This window comes from Drosophila mauritiana, chromosome X (genome assembly GCF_004382145.1).
Source record: "Drosophila mauritiana strain mau12 chromosome X, ASM438214v1, whole genome shotgun sequence".
Taxonomy (NCBI): domain Eukaryota; kingdom Metazoa; phylum Arthropoda; class Insecta; order Diptera; family Drosophilidae; genus Drosophila; species Drosophila mauritiana.
This window is the reverse complement of record NC_046672.1, coordinates 8,723,870-8,751,627: the sequence shown is the minus strand read 5'-3', so window position 1 is coordinate 8,751,627 and position 27,758 is coordinate 8,723,870. Positions and strand designations below refer to the sequence as shown.

Sequence of the window (27,758 nt, the reverse complement as noted above, 5' to 3'; positions counted from 1 at the left end):
TTTTGTTGGCTAGCAACTTCCGCAGCCGGTTTTTGTGCTGCGCAACATGAAACTCTAATTACCAGAAAATGCCCAGAAAGGAAACTGCCAAAATAGAAGAATAGAATAAGGGGCGACTCTGTGTGTGTAGGTTTATGCTTTTCACTTGTCAAGCGAATTGAATCCGCAACATCCAGCCGCAGGCCCGTCGAGAATTTTCCGACGAATATAACCGATCCGAACGACGGTCTAGAGAACCCGGACTATGATGTCCATTTCCCACATATTGGATTATTAAAATTCCACCTACGCGTCCATCAGTGATGCCTAAAATGGAATCCTTTGTAATAGAATCCCTACCAACGCTTTGTCCAGTGTTATACATCGAATTCGAATCATTTCAAATGTCAATGGAGTATTGAATTTTCTGGTTAGTTCATCAACTAGCACTTCTCATCACTGGCGGAATTTCATTATTCAATCAGTGACGAACAGGTGGACTGCAGATGGCTGGTAAATTATCACAGCTTGTGCCTGGGATACTTATGTGAAAATATACGTATGTATATACTCAAAGCCCTTGCCTAATGATGGTGACTATTAAATGTACAATTAATTGGCGACGATTCTGCCAGATGCCTAATGACCGTCGTCAAAGGGTTAAAGATGGTACTTATTCCCCGTTTCGTTTCGCAAATGACAGATTAAAGCTAACGACTGCTCATCAGGAAGGTAAATACATATCAATATGTCAGTGATTTTTTTCCAATATTTAAATTTCATATATCATTATTATTATTATTTTTTTTGCTTGATCCGCTCACATACGCTTTGGCTGACTTCGCATTTCTTTATAGTTGGTTTGCCATTCGTGGAATTAATTTTCACAGCCTGCGCCGGATAATTAAAAATAAAATCAGGCAAGCGTAACAAATAAAGAAATAAAATTCCGCAGTATGCTTTTAGGCATTGTCCGTTGTTGTCGTCACTTCCGGTTAATAGCGTTTCGTTACTACTGCATCTGCTGCTCCCGCTGGGCGGTGCCACCCACAATCCGCCCACTCGCAATATGTGGGTGCTAAAATTGTGGGCGGTTAAATGTAAGTTGTCAGAATTATCACTGCGACGTGGGTTAAACAAACGTTGAATTCGTTTCGATTTCGATTTGGCAATGTGACGTCTGCTACGATGAACGTGCACAATGGTGGATAGTTGTATTAATAAATACTATGATAGCATTTTGACAGCAGCTAAAAGCAAACGCATATGTATTTGCTTTCATTTAAATTTTATGAAGTAATTTCCAGCGGCAAGTAATTGATGTGACAACTGCGTGTGAGCGGCAGTTTCCATTTGAAGGCACTCCACTCCTACGGTTTTCAACTAAAAGTTATAACTAACTGGTATAGTTAGCGTGGCATTGGTTTGGGCCAGATAATCATGATTTTAATCTTTGGATCGTATTTTTCCATACTCAGACAATTATTACAAAAGTTGTGGTCGAAACACTGACAAAAATTCGACCAAACAGGTTTTCCAAAAAATTCGATATTTACGAAAGGAATTTTTATCATAGCTTGGCTTAAAATAGTGATATAGGCGAAATAATAACTGTTTTGAGCAGCCAATTACCAGTGCTAACTATCCCTATAACTTTTTAAAGAATTTAGAAAAATTTATTTTTGGATCAATTTTTGCATTTTTTGTAAGGGGTAACATCATCAAAATTTGCAAAAAATGGCAAAAAAATAGAATTTCCATTTTTGAATACAGTTCGATTTAGAATTTAATTACGAACTCAACGATATGTAAAATTCCATATTCAGACAAATATTTTTTAAGTTGTGGCCAAAAAACTGATGATTTTATAACCGAAATTTGGAAAAACGGCTTTGGGCAAAAACATGATTTTAGAAACGGAATTTTCGTCATAACTTCGCTGAAAATTGTCATAAAGATGAAAGAATAACTGTTTTGGGCAGCTAATAACCAATACTAACCATGCCTATCACTTTTTGACGGATTTAGGAATATTAATTTTTGGGTCAATTTTTGCATTTTTTGTAAGGGGTAACATCATCAAAATTCGAAAAATATCTTCAAAAAATAGAATTCCCATTTTCGAACACAGTTCGTTTGGGAATTAAAATACGAACTCAACGAGATATGACATTCCATTTTTGGACCATTATTTCTATTGTTATGATCAAAATAGTAGATTGTGTTCTTAAACCAAAATGTTAAAACTACGAGATATCCGGTTCTTTAACACAGTTGTGCATTCACTTCATATTTTATTTTCTGTAGTTCCGTTCTTACTCTGACAAATTAGTATTAATTCCCAAGTAATTTATTCCGTGATTGCAGTCGTCTGTTTAATATGCTGATTACTGCTGTAAAATGCCGGACTATTCCCTCCAATTATAAATTATTAGTGCCGTCAGAAAGAAACTCGACAGAAACTTGTTCAGCAAGCAGTCCTGCAAATCAAACTGACTTTTTGAGCCCTGCAGTCAACTTTTCTCGGACCCCTGACATCTATTTTCGCTGGATGCTTTTTAATAGCCAGTTTCCTGTGCCAGTTGCCATTTTAGGCGTGGTTGCCATGGCATCCTCTGCAGTGACTAGGTGCATTTGAAGTCTGAAAAGAGTTCGAATCGTAATTAAGTCGCCATTACAACGAATTCGAGCAATCAAACACGCCGTTTTGCCAAAAGTCATTACCAATGAGCCGAACTAATTGCCTTATTAGGAAACGTATGGGGGCATGGAAATTACATAATTAATATGCTCAGTGCTTTAAAAGGTTACAAATAATTTAATGATTTTAGATAAAGAAATTTGCATTATTCGTTTGTACAGTAATTTGTATCGAATAACTTCAAAGGCTGTGGCTAATTTGAACTTCAATTGGCACTTACCAACACTGGACCCCCATTTAGTGGTATCTAACAAATCACCGCTCGGAGACAGCTCCGCCCCCGAATCGCTTCCAATCTACTGAGTGTTAGCATCTGTGACTGGCCCCTTAACTGCTGCCCGTAAATAAACTGGCCAAATTTGTCTAATGCGAACTCCCAGCTCAGAATTCCCACTCCTATTCCCATTCCCACGTCACGAGCCATGGGGAACTCCCTTTTTTGGGGCATTGTCTTTGCTGACTGCTCCGTGCATAATTCACGAGTTCAAATTGCCAAACGCCACATAAATGTACAAACAGGCACGTATTTATATATCTTGCCATCTCCCCCGCCCCAGAAGGGGCGTGCTCCTCTTTCTTATTCTGTGGCGTTTATGCAGACAGTTGGAGTCACAATTATAGTAATGGAAGTGGGGAGTGTAAAACAGTGTTGTAAAGGAGTTTTAAACGCAAAAAAGTAGCGTTCTGCCATTTTAGAGTATGAAAATTAAATTATAAACTATACCATTATGTTTAAATACATTTTTAAATAGCTTGCATTTGTTAAGCCTGCAATGTTTTTTTTGTCAATTTTCTCCACTTTTGAATCAATATTTGTTAGCCACTATCATGCCAACCGCAACTGTTTAAAATATATATACAATATAGGTTAGGTCGCCATGGCTTTGCGGCTTGCATGCAAATTTTATGTTTTAATAATAAGTCTCTGGCATGCAAGCGCCGCATATTTTATGCCAATTGATGGAGGACTGCGGGGATGAGGGCTTTGGATTCCAGGTGAATCAGGCAGGAAAAGCTTGGGGCCGTCCCACCTGGAGTCATTTAGTCAGTTAGTCATTCATTCAGTCAGTCATTCAGTCGGTTCACTTGAGGTTCGTGTCCTGGGCTGTTTATTTTTAACCCAATTGTTTTCTTAGCCACGGGCGAAAAAATAACTTACTCCCGCTCTGAATTTGATATTCCTTCTCGAAATGATTTAAAAATTTAATAGTGCCATTTTGCGGACCTGAACACACAATAATTAGCACACGCACCGAAAATTGATTACAAATTCGCATGGAAAATTGGGACATACATATGCACATAGTTGCACTTTTTCAAATTTTCAATCGAACGGGCCAGTGCGTGCGGTCATGCAAAATGCAAATGCAAATATGCAATAAGATATCCGCAATTTTGTGACCAGTCGCCCATTCCCACGATCAAACTGGTCAAATGTTCGACGGTTGAATAAATATTTGAGGCGTGGCACATTAAATTGAAAATTAAAATGCGAAACGCTGTCGAGCATATTGAATATCAACGAAAATGTGCGTTAATTTACATTATTATTTACATTTGCATTTAATCACAAACAATTTGAATTTGGCATTCAAAGAGCGCACCTAAGTATCGTATAACTCCAACTTTTCTACTGCAATCAGTAAATGAATAACCGAAAGCGAGCTCTTAAAATCCAAAAAAAAAAAAAAAAAAAATGTTCCATGCAACTTAATACCAGTGTTGCAAGAACGACTGCAACGCGAATAAATATCTTTCCTTCTGCTGATTTGTGGTTTCTGCCACTTGGTTTGCCACATATACTCGTATATAAATATATACTTACGGTCGCTAGTTGCTGGTATAAATTTTCCCTTCCATTTTTATTTCGCACTTAATTAAAAATCCTTCGCTGACGTGCGACACGCACGGCTTTCAACCGCCTTAACCCCAGTTCAACCTCAATCGCGACCAGACCCTCTGACAATTGAAGAGCACAACATTTACAACTCAAGAGGGGAAAATCATGCAGAAACATTTGTTTTCCGCTTTAATTACTAATTAAACTAGAAATCTAAAATAACTGTAATTAGTTAAAAAATGGTAACTTATAACACGAAAGATTTGTTCAAATCTCATAGAAGAACTAGAGATTTCAGGGTCCCATTATTATTAACAATTAAAAAAATAACAAACTAATATTAAAAAAAAAAAATCTTCAAAACTGCACTGCATCATCAAAGTTCGTCAACAAGATTTGTAGATGGTGGCATTGACCTCGTAATAGCACAAAGCCTTCTTGGTGACCTTGTCTTTGGGATTCAGAGAGTAGACCGTGCCCTCCAGGGTGTACAGTGTGTTCGGATGGTACATGAACTTGAGGATCGCCGTTTCCGGCGGCACTTGGATGCGGTTCATTACGTAAACGCCCGTTTTCAGTGGACAGCCGAGACTCATATTGCTGGCACCCTTCGAGAGCATTAGCTTGGCCACATTGTTCCAGGCGGACACGTGGCGTATGTATTTCCAGAAGTCGCACGTTTTCGTCGTGCTATTGTACAGCGTACGCGGAAGTTCCGCTCGCGGTGCGGATGCGGAGCTCCGCTTGCGCGGATGCTGCAAAAGGACGAGATGCCACAGTGGTATGGCCACGTCCTGTCGCACAGTGGTCACCGAGGACATCGAGTTGTTCTTCTCGAACATGTTGAGCTTGAGGCCATAGTTGGGCGTGTCCCACGACTTTGCGCCCACCAATTTCATCATGTAGCAGTGCTATCATAGAAATCAATTATAAAATTAAATGTATGCACCACAAAATTTAAAAAAAAATTGATTTCAGATTTATTTGATTGCTTTTTTCTGCGCACCTGCTTTGTTAATTGCAGGAAACCAAAAAGAGTTATGAAGCCCAATAAATTTCTATAAAATCCCATATTTGCAGCACAGCAAACGTATAAAAAGCAACTGAACGAATAAATAACGAAATAATTCGCGTTAGCAAAGTGATTTAGTCATTGCAGCTAATGATTATTCCCGTGATTTGTCACACCTCAATTGTATCAATGCGATTTAAATTACGGGTTAATTGCCAAATAATTGTTCAAACCGAGTTGTGCGAATTATGGGAGTCTAAACATTAACATTTCGGCTTGACCGCCAAAACAAGTGCCTAACCAAATAAATAAAACATATTATCAGCAGAGACCTCTAATCGGTAACCAGAAAACGTCAGCAAAGCGGTTTTTTTTTTTTTTTTTTGAATGTTTAATAGAAATGTCAACATTTTTGGACCAGTGTTTGTTTAGCCTGTTATGCTTTCATTTATGTTTAAAGTTATAGTGTTGGTAAATTGCATTTTGCGTCGATGGCTTGTCCTTTATGCAGCTTTAGCTTCCGATATTTCCACCATCTGGGGACGGCTTTCCGTTACACTTTTCCAACATATAAAAGGGTCTGGTGGTGTATACATTTCCCCGATCCGTTTCCGGCTTATTTGTTTGCTTGTCCTTGCCGCCTGCACGACATCAATGGACCGAACAATGCATTGAAATCCACTTTCCGCACTTTCCACCACATCCTCGAGAACATCAGGCTGTCACTTCCTTTTGTCCCGCCTCGATTCACTTCTCATATTTACATTTTCAGTTATTTCCCTGGCAAATATTTGCATGACATTGGCTTTTCTCGCTGCTCAAACAAATTTTCCAGGAATTTTGAGGCGTTTTCGCGCTTTCCCACCGCCACGCATCCACATCAATCGCATCACTTCGGCTTCACATCGATTTGAGTGGCGTTGGGGGAGACGACTTGTCCATCAGGCTTCATTCTCTATCGGCTTTGTGTAACCGTCTCGTTTGCGATTGCGATTGCGATTCCCCTCACGACGGTCATTTCATCTGTGATAGCTATTGTCTGCCAATACTCTTGCAGCTAACTTAATTATATTAATGGCTTAATTAAAGCTGAACGTAATCATATTACTGTGCGCACGCCGATAATGAGCTGCAAATGAAACATTTATACACATACTCAACGATTGAAGGCTTTTCCTTGTTCCATTGCCAATAATTTGATGAATCCCAAGTTAATAATAACTCATGCACACTTTACCCAATTCTACAGATTTTCTTGACACTCGTTAAACTGGCAAACTAGAAAAAAACCGTTCCACTTAACTCGCCATTAAAAATACCGTTTCGCTTGTCACTTTCAAACACCAAAGCTATTTTTTTTTTATCTATTTCTATTAGCCATTGAACATTTTATCGCTTTTCCTCTGCGCTTTCCCCTTAATTTTCAAATGGCCACTAGAACTTCCTTCGTGGTGGCCCGACTTGGCTGGAAATGGTCGAAAAAGCCATTTAGAAGTGTAGAGTTTATCTATATCCCTTGTTTCTCTCATCCTTGGCCTGTTTCGGTTGTTCGTTTTGTTTTTAGATTTTGTTCTTTGAATTGTGTCAATAGGCTTTTATGGGCTTTTAGTTGGACGATTGGCGAGTCCAAACATTATTTGCTGACCTCCACTTTTTGCCTGGAAAAAAGGAGAGTACAAATATTCTAAACAAGTGCACATTTCAAATGCACAAAGCCATTTGGGAAGGCTGAACAGGGAGTTTTTTGTTTGTGGCTACAGAAATGGCAGCACACACATTGGGGAAAAACAAGTCCATTTCCCAAGCATCTTTGTCTCCTGCTTTTCTTGGTTGGGTTTTCATGCACAGAGGTAAACGAAACGGAATGTTTATTTTATCAAAAATATTCCGTCGCCTTCTTAATTTTGTATATTTTATTTTTAAAACCCTAATGCTTATGTTTGCTTAGGTTTATTATATTTTCTTTATATTTATTTAATAAACCTCCCTCTAGATTTTGTGCCATGACCTTTGGATATGGCGAAAAATAGCTAAGTGATGACCAATTTCTCAGATATTTGCTCCCCGTTTGCCTGTTAGCTTCTATTCCTGATCGTGTCCCCCATCGCTGCACTGCATTGGGGGCCTTGAACGTTTTATGATTGCACTTTTCAGCAATAAAATAACGAGTGGGAATTGTGGATGCAACGCCGCCATGAAGACCAATTCGCAATGCGACTTCACACCAAATGCTTGGCTGAAACTTTAATAACCCCAGACGAGGCCGACACTTGCAATAAACTGGCTGCTCGTCGTAAAAACACACACAACACACTCGCATGCCCACTCGTAAAAAACAGGAGCACTAAAAGAGAGGAAAAAAAGAGGAAAATGAGAAGTGGAAAATGTGAGGAAAGCCCCCAGGACATTGGGGATACGAAACGATGTCCTGACCAAAAGCTGTCAACGCGTCGCCATTGCAGCTCATAAACATGGTACCAGGCTCCCCTTTCTTCATTTTCCTCAGTTTTCCTCACTGAATTTTCCCTGAATTTCCCCAAACCCCCCCAACTCCGCAGCCCATCGTGCTGTCAGTTGTAGTTTTGGACTATCGCATCACATTTATTTCGTCGCCATTTCACTGGCGTTGTATTTTCTGTGGGGAACACGCTGCTTTGCACTTTATTGCCTGTCCTGCATAATTGTTGGGCTTATTATTGGATTTTGAATAACATCGCATCGACAGGACTCGACAGCCGGCAAAAGCAGCAAAAGTCCGATGGACTACAGCTGGGGCTTTTCCGATGAGTTGGGTGCCTGTGAATGTATGTTAATCCATGGGAAAGTATGAGCTTACGATTGAGGTTTCCATTGTCAAATTAATAACTAAATATCTTTGGACGGGCACGAAGTATATTATAAAGTTAATTATACTCAAGGATATTTAATGGAGATTGACTACAAAAGTCTCAAAATTGTCTGATCCTTATGCTAAAATATGGAATTTCAAGCCTTTAAGTAGCTTACAACTAGGCCAACTAATTGAAATTCTTCGTAGGAAATTTAATGAAAGCGTTTTATTGAATTCGCAATAAGCACAAAAGCTTTGGACAGAATATCTCTGAATACATTTACTGTTCACTAATCCTGGCTGCTTAAGAATCCAGACACTGGACATCGATTTGCTGATTAATGATTTGCGAAATTCCGACTCTTTTTTTGTATGAATCCACTGGAATTTGCATATGCTACTTACACATTGCGCATACGCCATGTGATCCAGTTATGCATATTTCGTCGCGTTCATAATCCACTACGAACATCTGGCGATCCGACAATTATCCAGTACTAGTATCGCCGCATATTACGCATACGCAGCGTAGGCCAGTTAATAATGGACGAAATTCCCTTGACCAAATGTCAGGACAAAACACAGCACAACACATCAATCTCTGACAGAGTTCGCTGCTCGAACCTATGCAAAAGCCCCAAACCGTTGTTACGAAGTACTCGTAAATTTTATTTAATCACCCTGAACTCGGGACTATGATGTAGTATGCCACAAAAATAAAAAAATTGGAAGAGCAGAGAAAATATTAAACTCCAGAAGGACCAACGTGCACGTGGCCATTAAATTGTCGGCCCTCGTACCTTTGTCTTTCATGCATGCATACATACATATATTCCGTGTTGTTTCGTATGAAAATTTATTGGCACTGCGAGTGATGCGGCAGGAAGAGGTGGCAAATTGGGTCAACGGCAATAATAACAACGAGGTGCAACAGTTGGGGTTTGGCACAATAACGGGAGCGGAGCGGAAACGGAAGCGGAGGCGGAGGCGCTGACACGCCCAAGGTCACTCAGATGTGTGAAATGGAGAGCAGCACGGTGGTATGGGAGTGCGGTTTTATGGGGAATCCTAGTTGCTGTTAGGGTAAGGCGGTTGGGCAAAACAGAAACCCACACACACACACACCCACACATCTGTGATGAGAAGTGCAAATTTATGTTGGAATTAATTGCAACGAGCAGCGGGACAGGAACAGGAACAGCAGCCACTGTCCGGGGACCGAGTGAGTCCGGCCGTGACTTTAATTAGCCGGAGAACAAGTACGGGTACGAGTACTCAAACCCGGCATTAACGGAATCAGACAGCCGTGGGCAAAATTATGGGTAAACGCTGATTCCAAGTAGCGAGAACAGCGAGAGTAGCGAGAAATCGCTGGCAAGTAAACAGGAAAATAAACGAAAAAGGTTTCTAAAAATAGACCAGCACGTTAAAGGAGTTTAATATTTAATATAAAATATTATCGACAATTATGTCTCAAGACTGCGGGCTATACAATCTGTCTACTCTTGGAATAAGAAATCCCAAATTTACTTATAAATTTCATTTAATATTGCAATTCATTTGCAGAGTTGAAAAACAATTCTTTAAATTTATTGACTTTTATATCTATTGAAGCTGAAATAATTGGTGCGGACAGTTAATTTCATTTGTGACTGCATCTTATGAAAATCATTGCGGGGAAAATATTTAATGAAGCTAAAATAATATTCATTGGCAATTTGGCTTAATAATGCCGTGACAACCAACATTATTTTACAAAACTTTAATTCAACCAGAAATAATTTGAAAGGACAGTTAATTTCATTTGTTGCTCAAACGGATTATTAATAAAAAATATTTATATTTTTAGCTGCTTGATCAAATTAATCAAATTAGCAATAATTGGAAAAATGCCTTTCTTTGAGTGTGAAAAAGTGTGTGCATCGCGGTCAGCGGGTATAAAATAACGAAAAGTCGATTTGTTGAATGTTTTCTGTGCTGCCTGCCAGCGAAATGAGTGCGCTGAATAATTGACACAAATTAAAAGTGCAATTGTCGTTTGGACTTTTGCCGGCTTTTTCATTTTACAGACTGCATACCGTTTGCCGCTTTTGTGTCGCATTATGCGTTATGTTTATTATTAATTCATTATAATTACCGAACACTCAGGCAGTTTGATTCGATATATTCCCTGGGATCTCGAAGCTTTTAGTGCCCCCCCATGAATATTGTATACTCTCGGGCGCTGGCCATTAAATGTGGGTACCATAAACCTAATTTGGAGCACAATTTTCCAGCGATTTGGACATTTGCTGACAACCGGATGAGCGTAGATTTCATTGGGTCGGTAATTTCGGACGAAAAACGAATATCCCAATACTACTCCACCATCCTGTCCATTAACATATTTGAGCAACAAATTGTTTGCCCAGCGAGTCACTCATCGATTATTCAGTTTTTGCTGCATTTCAAGTACTCCAGCGACTGCAGTTTACGTGTTTCAATTTGTTTATTAAGCAATTAATATTTAATTACGCAACTGAACGTACATTCGTATTAAAATATTGCATTGCATTGTTAATTTGATTCGAGGACAAAAAGGGGACTTTAATTGCAGATTATTGTTTAATATTTAAGTAATTTGTGGAAGTAATGCAATAAGCAATTTGCATTGGGTTAATCATTAACTCAAAACTGTTTTTCATTTATCCATATGACTATTTTAGCTAGGTTATGATGGAAATTATCATTATTATAAATTATATTTTTTCCGAATTTCTGTCATAAAATCATCAATTTTTTGGCATCAACTTAAAAAATATTTGTCTGAATATGGAATGTTATATATCGTTGAGTTCGTAATTAAATTCCAAATCGAACTGTGTTAAAATATGATAATTCCATTTTTTGCGATTTTTTGCGAATTTTAATGATGTTACCCCTTACCAAAAATGCAAAAATTGACCCAAAAATAAATTTTGCTAAATCCTTCTAAAAGTAATACAGATAATTAGTATTGGTTATAAGCTGCTCAAAACAGTTATTCTTTCATCTTTATGAACATTTTTAGCGAAGTTATGACGAAAATTCCGTTTCTAAAATCAATTTTTTGCTAAAAGCCTTTTTTCCAAATTTCGGTTATAAAATCATCAGTTTTTAGGCCACAACTTAAAAAATATTTGTCTGAATATGGAATCTTATATATCGTTGAGTTCGTAATTAAATTCTGAATCGAACTGTATTCAAAAATGGAAATAAAATTTTTTTGCCAATTACCTTACCAAAATTGCGAAAATTGACCAAAAAAATTAATTTTCTAAAATTCGTCAAAAAGTAATTAGGATGTATAGTATTGCTTATAAGCGACTCAAAACTGCTATTCTTTCATGTTTATGATCAGTTTTGGCCAAGTTATGATAAAAAAACCCTTTGTAAATATCAATTGTTTGGAAAAAGGAGTTTAAATGATTTTTTGCACACAAATAATCAGGAATTTAAATGAATAATGTAGTCTTATCTAACTGAGAGCCGCAAACAAATGTTGCATATTTATAGGTCGCATAACTCAGCTGTTAGTCCTGTGGCACAGTACTTGGCACCTTTTGATCCCCGGCAAATCCTTGAAATGAATAATCCCGAGAAGCGGCGAGAATTATTTGCCATTCAATTGCTCATTCGCACCGAGAACTTTGCATCCATTCGCAAATGAATTACAACTCAATTGCGGCGCCGCACTCATGTGTCACCCATGATTCATTCGCCTGTTGCTCCTGCCCTGCTTTCACCCACTTTCATCCACATTCACCCACTGCCACACTCGTCCACCCACTTTCAGTCAAGGCCGTACCCACTCACACTTGTGTAACTGATACATTTATTCAAGTGGTGAAAATAAATAACACGTTGAGGCACAAAAAAAAATGTATATATATATAGAAAATAAAAATAATAAAACGGCAACGGAAACTGAAATGGAAACTGAAAAGTTGCTGCCCAAGTTGAGCGGCATAAATTTGCGGCGTGTTTAGTGTTTAGTCAGCTAACTTTTTGCAGCCACTGTCCCAGGGACATTTGCGAAAGTTGGCCAACTGAAACAAATGGCAACAAATTGTAAATAAATAAAAGTTTTTCGGCCACTCGGGGCTGCATACATAAATCCCATTGAATAATGCCGATCAATTTCGGACTTTTGTGCCGTGCCGTGCCGGACAAAGTTTTTCCAGCAGTGTACACATACAGTGGCGGCCGCGTGAATAGCGCTGGGAATTTAACTCGCCATTCGCTGTAATTAAAATGTATTACAATAATTTCTAGAGGCTAATATGCCTTTCTTTTGGATGATTGTTATATATTTCTTAGCCCATTGAAATATGATAATAACGAGTAGTAACTACACTTTATATTTCATTGTTTATATTATATTGTATTATTACTTTCATTTCTACCGCACTTGCACACTGTCCCACATAATTTACAATTAGATTGTGTCTGCCGGAGACTTGGAAACTCGATGCTGAACTTGATTATGCTACCGAAACGGTTTTGTTAATGTTTATGGAAATTGTTTTCCTTCAGCTTTTCGCAGTGCCCAGATCCCAGCATTCAGTACTCCATAGTTGGCCCCATGGCAGGATTATCCCCCAGTTTATGCGCTTAATTGTTGTTTGCCTTTCGCTTTGGCCCGGGTTACTTGTCATCTGGCCAGGATGGTTGCTTCTGCTGCTTCTGGTGTTATTGTTTCGGCTGTTATTGCATGTCGGTGTTTTTCGAGGCAGGCAGGGAGGTAAGGAGCTGGGGAAATTCCCACACTTGGCGACAAACAAACAAACAAACAAACAGCAGACAACGTTGAAAGTGTTTGCTGACATTCTGTTTTGGGACAAGTTAATCAGATATCAGATCCGATGGGCTATCAATGGGCCAGCTTGTTTGCTCCCGAAATTGAAATGCTAAACCCATGGCGAATGAGAAAATCATTGATGGTGTTGTGTATAAATTTCTTTGGCGCAGATGTTGACTATAGGAAATCAAGTTCAGTCTTTAAAAACCCAACTGATTTAAATAGAATTTCAGTACTAAGTAAATGTAACTGTGCTCTAGATTAGCCAATTATGGAAGTTCCTCGAACTTTTTGGCCTGGCTTTATTAATAGAGTGTTTAAACCCACACCTTTCTCCCCCTTCGTTCAGTGTTTAGCATATATATATATATATCTCTTTGAGCGTCAAACGTCAACATTCATCTTGGCTTTATCCGAGCTAACTGAGAACTTTCGCAATTGAAAGAGACTTGGCTAATTAGTGGGGACACAGAGATTACGCCATCAAGTTTGAGGCGATGAACAACGCACTGTGCTGCTAGATGTGTGCCGAAAACTTATGGCAACTAAGGCTCCTCTCCTGTCAAGCACTCATTACTATATATAGTATTTATCCAGGATATATCCGAATACACATAAGAGAGAGGGAGGGAGAGGGGAGTTCCTTTTGTGTGTTAATGGAAAAAGTTAGAAGGCCCCAGACGGATGTTGATTGCATTCGCTGTTGGCTCTTTCAATGGATATTACAATAAACTGCAGTCCATTGTTGTGCGTAGGGCCGAGAACTCAGAGCTCCGAGCTCCGAGCTCAGGACTGAGAAGCGAGAGCTGATGAGATAACGGATCCTTGCGCCACCCACAAATCCTGTGAAAGTGCAATCGGTGTGGGCGCAATCCGGTGTTTATCCCATGCTGTTTGCCACTTCCATTGTAATCATCTTGGCTGGCATGTAATGAGCCTAATGAGCATTATGCTAAGCAAATCCTCTTCAAAATAGACCCCATGTTCCAACATGTCCTGCATTAATTTCACTAATAAGCTGCCGCACTATTGAATTCTCCGCCGGATGAGGAGTAATTATCAAATATTATGAGCTGAAAGTGGCGTTTGATTGGGCCAGGTTAAGGAGGATTAAATCCTTAGACTGTAAACTACATAAGCTACTTACAAAAGCATCACACATTTATCACTACAAATAACTTTTTTCTTATCCTCCAACGTTGATAGCGTCAAAGTAATGCAATTGACTAGATGAGGCATAGCCGCTTTTCAAAAATAATCACATTTTTTCGGACGATCAGAGGCTCGATCCGCTGTGCTCTCAGCTATTCCGACATCTTGCCAAATTCATTATTTGTCTAACGAGGAGCGAACCTTCAAAACACTCAAAGGGCACTTTAAAAAAAGGTTTGAAAACTATTTCCTATGCTTGTCGAACCGCTCGAGTTGGAAATTGACGAACAACTGAACTCGATTTCTAAACTGAGCGAATGGAAATTTCTTCACTTGCCATCCATTTCGTCGAAGAAATCACGGGAAATGCGGCGGGAGGGGGGCGGGCTCTGTTGTTTGTTGTTGAAGCTGCTTAAAAATTGATTAGCACCTGGCCCATAACAAGTTTCAAATTACCAAGAGGCGTCTAACTGCCCTCGCTGATTTCAGCATTTCCCATTTGCCGTATTATCCCCAACTTGTTGTTATGTGCTCAGCCATTTAGCACTTATTCTATTTTACTTTTAGGGCCTAAAAAAATAAATCAAAAAAGAAGAGGTGGCTTTTGGTCATGTCCGCATTGAAAGAAAATCCATTCATCCATTGACGATGATTAGTTTCCAGGTTGTTGTGGATTTTTCAACGCTTGATTGGCAATTTATGTAGTCTGTGGATTTGCGTAAACTGTATGAGCTAACGCCTAAAAATTCAATTAAAAATTATGTTATATATTTATTTAATTTACATTTATTTACATGTTTGCTACTTTCATCTTTAAGATACCTTTTTCTATGTTCATTATGCAAAAACTTGGAATTACATATAGTTTTACTAGCTTGCTTACACAAAAGTGAAATGTAGACTGTTCCTTTTAGAGGGTATTTTGTATTTATATTGGTATTTTTCCAGGGTAGTTAGCTGCCCGTTGATCGTCAGACAAGCTGCACAACAATCTCGTTTATTGAGCCAAGTATTTAGCGCATTTTGGCCTTGTTTGCTCTCTTCTTATGTTTTTTTTTTTCGCCCCAACCGCTCTTTTTACCAGCCGCATGTTAAATGCCCTAATTTCCCGGCCACTTTATGTTGACTTTGAGTGGGTCTGACGTTGCCTTAGCACCTCGGTGCGATTTGGCCAGAGTCGGGCATTATATCTCACCCCTTCCCCACACACTACCCTCCCCCCTTCCAGAACAACCCCCTCCGCCCGCTCATTACCTCTTATGCGACAGTGGGCCTACGCTTTTGGAAAAGTCAACGAGCTGTGGCCTGTCAGTGTGTGCTGACATAATTGCAAGTGGATATCAAATATTGCCCCTTCGATTCCTATGGCTAATGCCGTTCGTTTCGTTTCGAGAGGCTGTCAGGGGCAGGCGGCATGACATGGGCGTGGCACCAAGGTCATTGCGGTGGCATTAGTGGGTGGCAGTGTTCAGAAGTCACCACACATTACCAATGGCACACACAAATCGAATCGAATCGAATCGAAACGAAACGAGTCCTGTGAAATACTCAAAAATCCATTTCAATAGAGTGTCAAAAATGTCAGGTCAGGAGGTCAGGGGATCAGGGGTCAGGTCATGTTGGGGAAAAGTGGAAAAGCCACGCGATTTTATTTTATGTATGCGGTGGACTTCGTGAATCAGAAGAAGAGGAGAAAAAACTATGAAAATCACATTCGCAATCAATGATGCCAAAAATGTGGAAATGTGTTTACCCGTAACCATAATCAAAAGAAAAGGTATGGTAAAAAATACATTCAACACTTGATTGAAGCATTTTAATTGGACAAAAATCGTGGTATTTATGTATTTATTTATTCCACATAATTCACTATAATTTGGCGGGGTCATTTTGAAACATTTTCCTCAAATTTACTGTGCAATTCCACACATTTTTCAGGCTGCCCCATCAATTTCGTTGCTTTCGTTCTTTCTCATTACTTGTCTGTCACTTTTGATAATTGCATGACGCGTTTTACACGCGAGTTGAGCGCGATTTTCAAACATTCGATATGGTAAGTGTGTACATATACTTCTATAAATATATATATATAGATATATGTATATGTATATGTAGGTATATGTACGTGCACGGGACTATCGATGGCATATCCTTGCAAGGATTTGCACTTAACCTGCTCCACTTGCAGCCCAACTTGGCATCGATTGAGATTGCTGGGGAAATGCGAGGAAAACTGTGAGAAAAGCCGTCGAGAAGCGAACAAAAAACGGTTTCTCAAGTGGAAGCAATCGCTCAAGTTGGAAACCCTTTCCTTGTTTGTATGTGTGCAGGAGGCTTTTCCTTTTCCTTTTTTCTTTTTCCTTTATTTTTTCAATTTTTTTTATTTTTGCCACCTGCTGACGTCACTATTGACCCACTTGCAGGCCGAATTGAATTCGCATTCAAAGTGCCAACCATTTGAGATGCCAAAGATGAAGATGCACTGCGCGAAAATGTCACATAGTTTTGGGGCTTCTCTCAAAATGCAATTCAAGCTAAATATTCTCTTTTGATTGTAGATGTTAGCATAATTTAAAAGAAAGAGGCTTTAAATGTGCTATAAATGTTATTTATATTTATTTTTGGTTTTTTTTTCTTTTTTTTTTTATGTAGCCAAACTTCTTCTTTCTTTTCTGTTTCTCCAAAGATAAAACGCCAGGCAAAAACCCTGTGCTCACATTTCAAACTCTCGCCGGCAGTTTGTCTCCGCATTCCGATGCCATTGATAAATATGCCAAATCATCGGGCACGTCCTTAGACCTTCGATCGCATCCTTGGATCCCCCGGACACGTGCAACAGCTCCAGTCAGCCCAGTTTGCAAAAAAGAAAACAGAGCGAAAAAAAAACGAGGAGAAAATTTAACCAGAGAGAAAATGAAAATGGGCTGGGTTTTTGGGGTTGGGGGCTGCAGAAAAAGTTTTTCCATTCACTTTTCGTTTTGTTTGCCGAGTTTTACTCTGTCAAAAAATTATTTAAATATTCTACTGAATTTCCGGGAACACTTTTGGCCTCTCCCCCCAACACCACCACCGTTCGATAAAGTTCGTGGCGCCCAAAAACGCCACGCGTTATAAAATTTCCCCAACAGTCATTAAGTGCAACAAAAACACACTTCTCGTCTTGTCTTCTTAATTTTTTTTTTGTGGCAGCGACAAATGGCATCAAATTATGATGCTGCTACCAAGTTATTCTGACAAAAGGAAGAAGATCCAAAACCCAACCCCAAACCCAAAAGAAAATTGGAAACCCTTACCCCATCAAGCGTAAACTCTTCTCCATTTTAACCAATTTTTCTTTTCGTTTTTGGTTTTCTTTTTTTTATTCGTATTTTCTGTGAGCGAGAACTTTCCCTGCTGCCAACAATTAATTGAAATTAACATATTTTTCTTCTTTTATTTGAGACAACTTCCCGAACCCCAACCCCTTCTTGACCGCAGATCCACGCCTGACTAACTCAATTTCCACGAGCTTTACTCCGCCGGAAAAATTAAAATGCCGCGGATTAATTTTCAGCGTCTGGGCCAGGAAAATGCGAAAAAAGGGGGGAAGTCAGCCACTCGGACCAATTAAATTCTTGCCAAAAGTTCGCAAATTGCTTTATTTTAATAAATTTTCGCTCTCTAGTTGGAAAGGTGAAGTACTTTCTAATTTTCTCTGCACAAATTTTGATGTATGTTTCAGTTTAATTTCTTGCTACATTTGTGTGCAGAGTGCAGGTTGAAAGCGGAGTCCGAATTAATTTCACCAAATTGTTTATGGCCTGTAAGTGAAGCGCTTTCATTTTTGTGGCACCTTTAATGAGCCAGACTAAAAGGGCAGGGGCGCACACAGCCCAGGGGGGGGATATATACCCAATTCCCAGCCAGAGCGAAGTGAATCCGAGGATATGGGCGTTCGGTTTGCTCAGTCACATAATAAGGAAATTCCTCATACGCCACCGATTCCCCAGTTGCTCCACTTGCAGCGCTTTGAAATGCTGTATATATATGTATATGTATATATATATATAAATATATATTTCATATTGTTGTTGTGGCTCCTTGTCGGGCTGTGTGCCTTTATGAAAAATTATACAAAACTTTTTACTTAGTGCCACGCGGGCGCTGAACAATTACGAGGCCATCAGGGAAGTGGAGGGCAAACGGCAAAGGGCAAAGGGCAGCGGGGTCAAGTCAAGGGGTCGGCAAATAAATAACGTGTTTGTAATGAGCCAGGCTCTCTCCATACATATATACATATAAATATATATGTATATATATGTGTGTGTGTATTTTTGATTTTGCCCCTCAACGATGCAGAAAGTTAAGGGGGAAAATGTGCTGGTCAATTGAAAATGGTTTCCCATTCGAATTGCTGGCTTATCGCTGCAAAGCACAATCTGTCAGTTCTCGACTAATTAACTGAGTGGCGAACAATGTCCAAGATTTATGGGCATTTTACTTGGCCGGAAATTTACTTAATTACAAAGTATCCACTCCCCACCAAGTAAAGTGGCATAAATCAGGGCAATTGTTTAAGAAACTTTGCTTGAAAGTTTTGGCTTCTTAACCTCCTGCTAAAAGGGTATGTAAAAGCTATGCCTTTGTTGTGACTTTAATGGGTTAACTGCTTAATTTTGCTCGATATATTTGAACCAAGACTATTGTTTTGAAAAATGCCGAAAAGTAGGCAATCGCAAGCGAACAAACTCAGTGCGAAAATGGGCTATGCACCTTTGAATGCACCTGCTTCTCCCGCATTTCCAATTAAATCTGGGTAACTCGACGAAGGTCAGATGCCCCGGCAGCTTTTCTAATTGCGCACTCTAACAAATTCTTTGCGACTCGCAAAGCCATTCCATGCTGTCACCTGGCAAACTTTCGGCATTTCTATGGAATTCAATTTCAAAGCTATATCATTTTCATTTAATTTCACGCTTTCAATTTGCGACCCACACAAACAGGGGCGCTTGGTGAAAAAGAAAGCGGATGGGGCGAAAGGATCGCTCTTTGTCCGGCCGCATCCCTTTTTTAGCCCACAAGCTCACACTCGCATTCGTATTCGCATTTGAGACCCCACCACCCCGTTTTGCCCATGGTGACCCCCTTTTCATCGAGTGGTGACCCCGCGCCACCAGAGGACTCGCGGCACATGCCAAGGTATGCCATAATGGATTTTTTTCTTTTTTTTTTTTTTGCCGTTGTTTTCCTTCAGCCACCTATTGTCTGTAAAACGAAACCGCCTCTCGCCCCATTTCCCCCAGTCTCATCCATTTCCCAGCCCGGAATCAAACCGAACCGTAGCGAACCGCATCGCCCGTCAATTTAGCACTTTCCACTAAACACACACGTGGCCCGGTGTGTTTTTGGAATGGATTGAAAGGGAATAGAAAGCAAAACAGGAGGCAAACGGAAAAAGTTTTAAAATACAACAAAAGAAGGGGGAAAACTGCACATCGCTTCAAATGGCAAACAAGAATATCGATGACCAGGTCAAAGGGCAACATCACGACCACGAATCTGATTGCCCTCGCGGCATATTTTATATTTTACACACTTATCACATTCTACATATTTATGAAAAAAAAAAAAACAAATTTCTTGCTGTTATTTTTAATTATTAAACTTAAATTTACCTAATTTCCCATTTCAATTATGCGTAAGCGAATACCCATTTATGCAAACGGCGACAAAGGTCGTCGTTGTGTTGGCCCCTGCATTTTTCAGCCATGCAACTGGCAGCAGTTTTCAAAAATACTTCAAACAAACAATTTTAGCACCGGTGGCGATAAAAGGATTTTTCAATTTGCGAAAACCTTCGATGCGAGGGCCTTTGTGTGTGTGTGTGCGTGTGAGTGTGTGCTTGTGCGTTTGAGACTCACGAAATTGGTCAGCAAAAATTTGTTTGGCGTGTAAATTGAGCAGTTTTTTTTTTGCAGCCATTGTTTAAGTTTCGTGGGGAAAAGGAAAACTGCGGAAAATGCTTTTTAATCATTTAACTAACGTAATCAATTCTCCCATTTCTCTCTCTCTCTCTCTCTCTCCCTTGCTCTTTTCTCGGTCCTTTGCAAATGGCAATTCACAGCGCGAAACTTTTGATTAATTAAAAGTAAAACAAAAAACCCAGAGAGCCGACCAAGAACTTCTGGCTTCTGGTGTCCAACAACGGCCACAGGAATCGACAACAGCAACAACAACAACAACAACAACAACCACAACGAGAGTCCTGAACTCAGCCGCAAAAGATAAAAACTTTCCTACAGGAAGCTAAACAAACCGGAAATAAAATATAGAAAGGAAATAGGAAAAGGAATTTAACTTCAACAGAAAATCAACATCGAAATGGAATTGGCCATCAGAATTGTCAATCCGCAGTTAGCTCGCTACAAAAACAACTACAACAGCAATACCAGCAACATTCGCACCAGCAATAGCAAAAAACTAATCACCGATAGTAGCTGCAACTGCAACATTCAGACCAACGACGACAACAACAACAACAACAACAACCCAGACATCAAGAGTGACAACTATATAACAACGATTACAACAGCAGCAAGAACAACCACAGACAACAAGCAATTGTCAGCAGCAACAACAGAGGCAACAGGAGCAACAATAATTGCAGCACTAGCAGCAGCAACTTGCAACCACTTTGCGGCAACAACAACGCGAAATGCAGCAGCAGCAACAACCGTCCATCGACCAGCTGCCCGAGCCTACAGCCTCGACCAGCAATTCGGCAACAACTAAGCCGACAACTGCAGCAGCAACCACATCGACAACGACAACGTCTGGCAACAACTTCCACCAGCAACTGCAAGCAACAACGGCAGCCACCATGCAACGCCTGCGAACAACCTTCACGCGATCCCGCACTCCCACAGGTGCGGAAATGAAGATGCAGAACAGCCTGGAGGTGCCCAAGCAGGTAAAAAAGGTGGATACTCGTTAATTCCGATATTGTTGTTGCCTGCAGCATGAAAATTGGGAGTGTCGTTGGTTTTAGTTCGATATGAAGATATATGTGCTTTTTGTTTTACTTAGTCCTAATCCCTGTTGCAGTTGAAAATCTGAGGCCCCACGTTGGGCGCCACAATTGCAAAGCTCAACTACGGGATTCACTCTTTTATTTGGCCTGCTTTTGTCTTTTCGTTGTTGTGCTGTGTTTACTTTTATGTTTAGAACCTTCTGCTGAGCTCTGTTGTTCCTGCAATTATGTGTTTCGCATGATGTTATGTTTTCCTTTTCAAAAACCTACTTCACTCTACCTTTATGAAGATTTTGTTTGATAATAGCCAAAAGTGAAAAGTTGTGGCGTTTATATTGCGTTTTGCATGTGTTACTGTCGATGGAAATCTTTAGATACCTCGTTGACCGCTGTGATCACCCCATCACTTGTTGCAGGTGCGCTCAGCCTCCTTCGACGAGATGCAACTGGAGTCGCAGCGTGCCTCCTCCAGTCTGCTCAAGCAGCAGTCCTCATCCTCGGCCTCGGCGGACGAACGCTCCTCGGAGGCTGGCTTCCTGCAGGTTCCATTGGCGGCCCATCAGCAAAGATCCCATAGCTTCGACTCGGCCACTGCGTCGGCGGGCAGCGATGACTCGGGCACCTTTTTGGAGGTGCCCAGACGGTTGAAGGCTCGACGCAGTTCGTCCACCAAGACACCGCCGCCTTGCATCCATTGTCACTATCTGGAGGAGTATGAGCGTCGTATGACCGCCGAGCAGCGTTACTTTATCGACCATCGCGAGCTGACAGCTTTGAGCTACAGCAATACCAGCTCGGAGGCGAGTGAGGATGAGGATGAAGTGGAGGGCCATAACGCGGAGGAAGAGGAAGAGGGCAGTGCGGCCATCGAGGATGCCGAGGAGGAGACAACTGAGGCGGCTACCGAGGAGGCGGATGAAGATCCCCGCACCGAGGTAGAGTCCGAGCATGATCACGATCCGGATGACGATGCCGCATTAGAGATGGACATCCGCATTGGCAACATGAGCCAAGGCAGCAGCATCGAGGAGTCGCGCGCCCGCCTGCCGCGACAAATGCGGCGCCACACCATCGGTAGCAGCTCGGTCACCTCGGCTTCCGAGGATGAGGGCTTGGAGGGTTCAGACAATGGTTCGCCGCATTTCGGCAACACCTTGTTGCCACCGCAGCCGACAACACCTTGTGGCATAACCTTCACGCTAAGTCCCACCAATGGGGATTATCCTTCGCCGCCGCATCTCCCCTTGGATCCCGGCTCGCCGCCCATTTCGCCCTGCTCCTCCAATTCGGGAAGATTGCCAGCTCTGGCCCCGACCATTTCCACGCCCTGTTCCTCGGCGGATGCCGATGATGCTGGTGCAGCTATGGGCTTGCCAGTCCGAGCAAGACGTCGCTCGATTTCGCGACAGGAGGCGATATTCGTGGAGCCCACTGGAAACTCACTGGAGAACGTTTCGCACGAGGAGGTGGACAACAGCAACACCAAGTCATCGGTGGACACGGCTGATTCACTGGACGAGGCCTCGACAATGGCCACGTGTGGCTCACCCGGAGCCGCCGGTGGCAGTGGCGCCTCCTCCAGTCATCATAACGCCTTTGTGGTGCGGGATATTTACCTAATGGTACCGGATTTGAAGCGAGATCGCGCCGCCTCCGTGGATTCGTGCTTCTCCAAGCTCTCGTCGAATGCCAAAACGGAGGAGCTGCAACCAAGTGCCGATGGTTGTTTCCTTACCGTACCGAATATAAATGCCACTCGATCGCGATCCGTGGACATCGTGCTGCCAACTGACGAGCAAGCCAGATACAAGGCTTTGTCCATGACCGGATCCACTGTCACCTACGCAGACGGGTATGTACCATTGATGCGGAACAAGATACATTTTTCCCATATTCTTTACAATAGTTTAAATTGGTTAACTATTCTATTTGGTATATTCTTCTCATTTTACATCCCTATGCAAATTGTCAAATATGTGACAAGCCAAAGTGAAGGAAATGTGTGTATTAGAGTTCACCCAACTGTTTAAAGCCTTGCCCTACCTGACGTACACCAATTCCGAGAGGAAAACCCCAATGTGGGAAATCCCTGGTTGGGCCTCCCTTCACTGTTTACTTTCGCCTTGACTTTGCCCAGAGATTCAAGGTTCCGCCCAACATTCACAGCAAATCCACTTCTAAGTTGGGTGGCTATTTTTAGAGCTTCAAACTTTTAAATTGACTCATTAAAACAAGCTTAACACGTGGCTCTGGTTAGGATTTTGGGATCACGGCCAACGGACCGGGCCATAATTGTGTCTGTTTTCCGGGCCTTGGATCAATTTTAGACTTGGACCCAGGATGGATCTCGTATCCCGTATCCCGAATCCCACTTGACCGGCGTGTGTGACACGTGCGCCATCCAAGGTGACGCATTAGATGTCCGTTTGTGTCCGTCTGTGGACCAAAAACCGTCGACTTAAGCCTAATTAGAAACAAAGGCTTTCGTTCCCTGCTCACTGCCTGCTCCGCTTGGCCACTGGCAATTCATAATTCTCGCCACTCCGGACGTGGAGTACAACGTGCCGTATGCCAACCCTCGGCTTGAATAAATTATGGGGGCCCGCACGAAAAAAAAAGCCAAACAAGAAGCCGGAAAAAACACCGCACAGATACTTTAAATGCCCTCAAAATAAATCATTGGACTTTAATACTGAGGAATTAGGTAGTATATAAATCTTTTCTTGCCACTTTAGACTAATGATTACAAAAATGGGCCCACCAGTGTTGGAAATTCTTCGTAGCTTGTATTAATCTTTTATATAACTGTTTTGCGGAGCTTTGAACCGGTGTTTAGTTATATTTGGGATCCCTTTTATACCAACCATTTAATATTATTATTTGTTTAATTTGAAATAATATTTTTTGTTACCCATCATATAAATCAGTATACCCACTGTCAGTGTGGCAAAATTGGCTCAGCGAACCGATTTCCTTGAGTTACAACAAAAGCCGCTCATAAATAATATTCAAACAAAGTGTCCCGTGTCCGTTGTCCTTTGTCCGTGGTCCGCGTATCCCATTGCCCAGAATGACAAGAAGGCGACTCGACTGCGTGTCCAAAATTTTGAGGTGTGAGGCTGACGAACCACTTGCCGGCACCTCCACCAGGAGGTGGTTCAACCGAACCACCAGGAGCTGCAGCCGCCCACAGAAGTCGTTGGCCCTTTCGATGGAACCGATATGGCAGTATGGATAATTCAGAACTCTCCTCTGATGGATTGGATAGATTAGGAACTCTGCGTGTGTGCTTTTCCGTGGCGGGAAACTCGATTCCGTTTCGCGGAAAATTAATTAGCTTAGTGTGTGCCGGTTTATCATAGGCAGCACAGAAAAGTATTTATTCAAATAAATCACAAAGGACTACAACTTATGGATCCTGACTTATGGATTCACAGGATATGAGCTTATGTAGTCAAATATTTGCTTTGCCCAAATCCTTTACTTTAATTGGATTGAATTTCATGCGCATAGCATATTCATTAAAAATTCAAGTGAACTCTCAATGCTGGCAATCCATAAACTGCCGAGGCATTCGTTCTGCACTCGAAAATAAGTAAATATTTTCCCCAATGAATAATTTTTATTATCGCTCTTTTACTTGCAGGTACGTAAATATATACACACATATGCAGACATATTGGTTAACCCTTGACTGCCCCATATGCACTCAAAAGATAAGTACTGGAAATGAAAATGAATTAATATTGAAATGCGCCCTGCGTTCAGCAATTTGTGCTGGAGTTTCCCTTTTTTTTAATCTTTTTTAATTTCCGATTCGTGTTGTTCCGATTTATGACCACTTATTGTCCCTAGCATACGAAAATACCCATTAAAATCTCTCCTCGGGGGGTCTCTCCATTAGTGGGTGCTTATGTCGGGTTTTTTGGGGGCACCCCACTCATAAAGTTGGATTTGCTGATTTACGATACCGAAGCGTGACACGTTATTATCTCCCATTCAGGGCATTCAAAGGCAATGACCAACACTGACTGATATGTTTAATTTTCTGCCACTGCCACTGCCAAAAATGCTTTGGACCCTTTTGCTCGCTAAGATGGCAAGTATTATAGAATCAGTCAATCATGCGGCGCATGCCGGACACTGCAGTCATTCGTTTTGGCTTTTGAATGACGAAGCCTACACTTCAGTTTTGACTCTGAACTTCAGAGGCTTACACTCAGAGAAATAATGTGCTCAAGCATAGTTAAATCGAACTAAAACGGTTCCGCAAGAGAACTCTTATTGGTGACTTACTTAGCTTACTTAATTTTCGTGAAATGCTTAAAATGCAATTAATTTTAATTTGAAGTAGGCACATTTCTCGCAGTGCACGACGTCAACCGTTCGTGCGTCTTTCTTTGGTTTCCTCTGTTTGTCCCCGGGGCGCGTGCGGTTTATTCATGCGACTTTGGGTCCTCAGACATTCCGCTGGATTTTCCGCCTTTTTCACGCCCCTACCCACCCCGCCCCCCTTTTAACCACCAGACCGCCCACAACAACAATAACAACAAAACAAACCCGAGAACAGCAACAACAACAGAAGTAGCTGCTACCAGCCATCGAACATGGCGAAACAAAAAGTTAACTTAACTTTTATGACAATGGGGCAAATAATTTTATGAAAATACTCCCCCGAGGGGAACTATACATACATACGTATGTACATATATATATTCCACGAAACCTTTCGATTTGGCGGTTCGAAAGAGGACCGGTGGGGATTGAAAAGTTTTGCATACACGAAATTAGCATAAAAAACTCGGGGGATATGCGATTGTGTTCCAAATTCGCTTTATTCCCTGATTGAGCTAACTGTTCTGTGACAACCATTCATGCATACTTGAAACATACACATTTATTTTGCTTATCAAACATGGTATTTAAAACGATTTGCAAGATTATCTGAGTTGTAAAAAAATTAGGAGCAAATAAAAAAAATCAAACAAAAATATCTCAAATTCCAGAAGTATTTTGATCATAAAAGTAAAAATATTGGTCCGAAAATGGAATTTTATACCACGTTGAGCTCGTAATTCGATTTCCAATCGAACTGTGTTCAAAAAAGGAAATTCTATTTTTCGGCCATTTTTTGCAAATTTTGATGATGTTACCCCTTACAAAAAATGCGAAATTTTGGCCAAAAATTAATTTTACTAAGTCCGTAAAAAAACGATATGGATAGTTAGTATTGGTAATAAGGAGTAAAAAGCGATAATTATAAGAGCTTTCTGACCATTTTTAGCCAAGTTATACAGAAAAAACGAATCGGAAATATTGACTTTTTTCAAAAAATCGATCCTGTGTTTTTTTTGTGAAAAAAATAATCCGTTTTTTTATCAGAACATTAAAAAAAATTGTCCAAATATGGAATGTCATACATCGTTGAGCTCGTAATTAAATTTCCAATTGAACTGAGTTCAAAAAAGGAAATTTTATTTTTCGGCCATTTTTTGCAAATTTTAATGATGTTACCCCTTACAAAAAATGCGAAAATTTGGCCAAAAATTAATTTTACTAAGTCCGTCAAAAAATGTTATGGATAGTTAGTATTGGTAACTAGCTAAACAAAACAGTTTTTTCCACAGCTATAGGACCATTTTTAGCCACATTGTGGTAAAAATCCGGTTCGTAAATATAGAATTTTGGCATAAGCCAAATTTTCGTCTTAAATATTCAGTTTTTTTTTGCTATAACTTTCAAAATAATTTTCGGAATATGAAATGCCAAATATCGTTGAGTTTGTATCTAAATTTTAAAACGAACTGCATAGGGTAGAATTTTATTTTTTTTGCCAAATTTTGCAAATTTTAATGACTATGATTTAATGAGAAAATTTGTTAAACAAATTAAGTTTTTTCTATCACTTAAAATTGGATAGGAATTGAGCTTGTTAGCTGCATTAAACAGTCATTCGCTTGGCTTTACTGATAATTTTGTCTAAAATGCTAATTTTTGAACAAATCTTTTCCCTTTTTCTTAACATCGAAAACACTTTGTAATACCACGAGTGCTGTACCAAAAAATCCAATTCAAAACTCCGGGAGCCAAGCTACAAATTTAGAACAAGACAATAAAAATCTTGAAGCAAGAAAAACCGAAACAGAAGATGATAAATGCATTGCTTTAGTCTGTCTTCAGTCTGCACTTGTGCTATTATTTTATTCGGTTTCCTTTCTTATTGCTTTTATTTCTTGGCGCAGTTCCGCATTTTGCTGCTGCTGCTGACGCAGGCGGCATGCAACACATGCAGCAGAAGCAGCAGCAGCAGCAGCAGTAACACTCGTCTACAATTAAGTTTTATGAAACATTTGTTTGGCTCTTTTTTTTTTGCGTTCTGTTATCGCCTTTTTCTCGCGTTTTTCCCTTGCCAAAAC

General features: G+C 40.5%; 2 protein-coding genes across 22 annotated transcripts in view; one reads left to right on the top strand and one right to left on the bottom strand.

Annotated features, from left to right (window-relative positions):
- LOC117148804 (eye-specific diacylglycerol kinase) overlaps positions 1 to 27,758 on the top strand; it is a 107,585-nt gene that overhangs the window by 60,923 nt on the left and 18,904 nt on the right. For 9 of the 21 annotated variants that reach the window (XM_033316430.1, XM_033316420.1, XM_033316427.1 and 6 more), the window contains exons 1-2: positions 20,460 to 21,291; positions 21,759 to 23,194. The exons of 6 other annotated variants lie outside the window; for them this stretch is intronic. In XM_033316430.1, coding sequence (XP_033172321.1) covers positions 21,028 to 21,291; positions 21,759 to 23,194 — 1,700 coding nt within the window. In that variant the 5' untranslated portion in view covers positions 20,460 to 21,027. Of the gene's footprint in view, positions 1 to 20,459; positions 21,292 to 21,758; positions 23,195 to 27,758 lie in introns of those variants that run through there. 6 more of the 21 variants (XM_033316431.1, XM_033316429.1, XM_033316422.1 and 3 more) reach the window with 1 other exon arrangement.
- LOC117148811 lies at positions 4,904 to 5,592 on the bottom strand. The gene is made up of 2 exons (XM_033316457.1): positions 5,527 to 5,592; positions 4,904 to 5,431 (listed from the first exon to the last, which is right to left on the bottom strand). Exons 1-2 carry the CDS (start codon positions 5,590 to 5,592, stop codon positions 4,907 to 4,909), a joined length of 591 nt encoding a protein of 196 aa, XP_033172348.1. The 3' UTR covers positions 4,904 to 4,906.